The sequence below is a fragment of the Brassica napus genome, chromosome C3 (genome assembly GCF_020379485.1).
Source record: "Brassica napus cultivar Da-Ae chromosome C3, Da-Ae, whole genome shotgun sequence".
Taxonomy (NCBI): domain Eukaryota; kingdom Viridiplantae; phylum Streptophyta; class Magnoliopsida; order Brassicales; family Brassicaceae; genus Brassica; species Brassica napus.
Genome location: NC_063446.1, coordinates 57139241 through 57141847, shown reverse-complemented (window position 1 = coordinate 57141847; position 2607 = coordinate 57139241). Strand labels below are relative to the sequence as shown.

General features: G+C 39.6%; 1 protein-coding gene across 1 annotated transcript; it reads right to left on the bottom strand.

Annotated features, from left to right (window-relative positions):
• Window positions 1–567: 567 nt before the first annotated feature.
• LOC106398601 lies at window positions 568–2103 on the bottom strand. The gene is made up of 2 exons (XM_013839128.1): window positions 1339–2103; window positions 568–1260 (listed from the first exon to the last, which is right to left on the bottom strand). The coding sequence occupies exons 1-2, from the start codon at window positions 2101–2103 to the stop codon at window positions 568–570; spliced, it is 1458 nt and encodes a 485-aa protein (XP_013694582.1).
• Between the last annotated feature and the right edge of the window lie 504 nt (window positions 2104–2607).

Below are 2607 nucleotides of genomic sequence, written 5' to 3'. Positions count from 1 at the left end.
CTTAATTTGACCCATGAGTCCTCAGGGACAAAAACTAATGAATAATCTATGTCGTTCACCCGGTCCTCAGGTAAGTCTGTATCTTTGAGACTGAGTGTTTTGTAATCCGCATGCTTAAATGATGATAAAGGAGTACTAATTTTTACTGCTTCTTCCGGCGAGCTTTTTTGTGATGGATCGAAACCTCTAACATGTGATGCTTGAGAAAGGTTCCCCACGGCTTCTTGTAAATACTCTTTGGTCCCCATATCTTTATTTTTCGATGATTGTGACAAATTTTTCAAAAAATCCAACATATCATCAGTTTCAATCTCCTGTTAATAACACCAAACATAATATTAATAGCTAAAACAGACAAGGACAGAAGAAAAGAGGCAAACCATAGAAAAATTACATTACAATAGAGTTAATTAAACAAGTCATAGTCATCAGTTCGCTTCATATCAAACAACAAAATACATTACAATCTGATATTACAAGCAAAGTCCAAGGACAGTACACAAAAGTCAAGAGAAAATTAGAACACAAGCAATTTCGTCTGACATACTACAAAGCTTCATTTTGTGGTTACCTTTCTTGGCCGAGGGCTACGACGAACCGTAGGAGGAACCCCAGTCTCAGCTGCCTTGCCTTTGCCTTTTTCCTTTGCTGCTGAAGGAGACAGACTCTGTGATGTTTCTCGCCATTGGTCTTTCTCCATTCTTGCTGAAGGACACAAAATCTCAGAGGCTCTTTCTTTTCCCATTGTATCTGACGGACCCGAAATCTTAGACACACTTCCTTGATTTGAGCCATCTCTTTGTCGACCTTGTCAAAACGCTCTTCGATGTCTTTCTGCACCACCTCCTTTAAAGAGGTGAATAATCCTTCAATGAAAGTCTTCATCTGACCGGAGATACCACTGTTATGTTCAGCCGCCCATTGACAAAGCAATTGTTTCTTTCGGGCTTCGGCACCAGGATCATTTATCTTACGCTTGCCCCTTCTTGCAATAACAGCCAATTCCTCTACATGTGATGGTTCCTCCACATGGGTTTCTGTGACATCTCCGACATCAACACCCTCTTCTGAATCAGACAGCTCCACATTTCGAGGCAAAGCCTGAACTTCCCATTCAAATTCTGACCAATCTTGTTTGGCATTGATCAGAGCAACAATACGTCCAACTCTTTCGTCATTCTTCTCATCTTCCCTGAAGAACTGATCACTATCAATCACATCCGAGTTCCCAGAAGCAGATATAAAAGGGAACAACTCTCCCTCACAAGAACAAACTGAAACAACAAACTTAATGTTTTTGATGACTGAACAGATTATAAATAGAAGAAAGATAATTACCTTATCGAAGTGCGACTCCAGGCTACTGATATCTTCGTAAGACACTTTCCCACTTCCTTTCCAATTCCTACATCTCACTTTGGTAATGTTTTTGTTGAACTTTTGACCCACCATAGTACCAATGTCGGGGATTGCCTCCATAACCCATATCTGAAACGCAATGGAGAATCCATCCAGCACGTAATTGTTCTTCAGATGTAGATCTTTGGTTGCTTTACGTATTGAATCAATCAGCTCATCATACGCATGAAGACCCCAAGGAAACATCGTCATCTTACCAAAATCCATCACCAAGCGGATGTATTCTAGAGGGATAGAAACTCTATCATCCTTAGCTATGAGGTATCCTTGGATAATACAGAGATACACTAGTCTCACCCTGTCCACATACGTCCACTTGTTACAGACTTCAAGATGCTCAGTCCTTATACTCAATAAGCTAATCTTCCAGTTCTGCTTCAACACCCTGCTCCAAAACCCCTTATCATCCTCCCAATCTTCAAAGTCTATGTCAGGTTCATCCTTGAACTTGAGTCCAGTCACAACATAAAATTCTTGCTGTGAAAACCTAAGAGGCCTCCTTGCAAATACAAACCACAGCTCGTGAAGCTTGGAAACCTTGAGCTGCTTGCATATGAAGCAGTGAATAATCTTCCCTGAGTACATGAGCTTGTTCTCTAGGATTGCCAGAATTGGACCAAAGACCGGGTCTTGCAAAACTTCCTCATATTCATCCTTGAGAACACTTCTCACCATATCCAACATCCTATGCCTACACGTATTGTTAATCTTATCAATCTGGGTCTCAGCTCCTTCTTCAAGAATACGTTTTGGAAACTGTTAAGCCATTCCTATAAAACACGAACTCAAAAACATCAACTTGTTAGCGAATCTGCAGACACGGCAAAGAAACAGAGTCAAAGCTACTCAACTATACCCGATTGACTCACTTCCAAACGCTTACGAGAGACATAAAGATACTCAACATTAAGATGTTTTGTTTAAATTCATAAAACTCACAATCAACTCAACCCAAAACTACAATCAAACTATTATACATGTAAAATAGCCCATAAAACTCACAATCAACTCAACCCAAAACTACAATCAAAGCCGTAAACATGAATCAATTTACTTTTTAAAAATTCAATCACCACCAAAATAAAATTCAACCTTAAGACTGGTTATTGTCTGAAAATGCACTCGTAGAACTCTTACATTATCATTGGAACTTATCATTGTCTAAGCTCAAACAATGGACTTTCACAA

Excerpts from the sequence above, each read along its gene's own strand:
- LOC106398601 (XM_013839128.1), bottom strand. The coding sequence starts at position 2,103 with ATGTTGGATATGGTGAGAAGTGTTCTCAAGGATGAATATGAGGAAGTT. Across the intron at positions 1,261-1,338 it reads TGGAGTCGCACTTCGATAAG|GGAGAGTTGTTCCCTTTTAT; the intron begins GTAATTATCTTT and ends TGTTCTTGTGAG.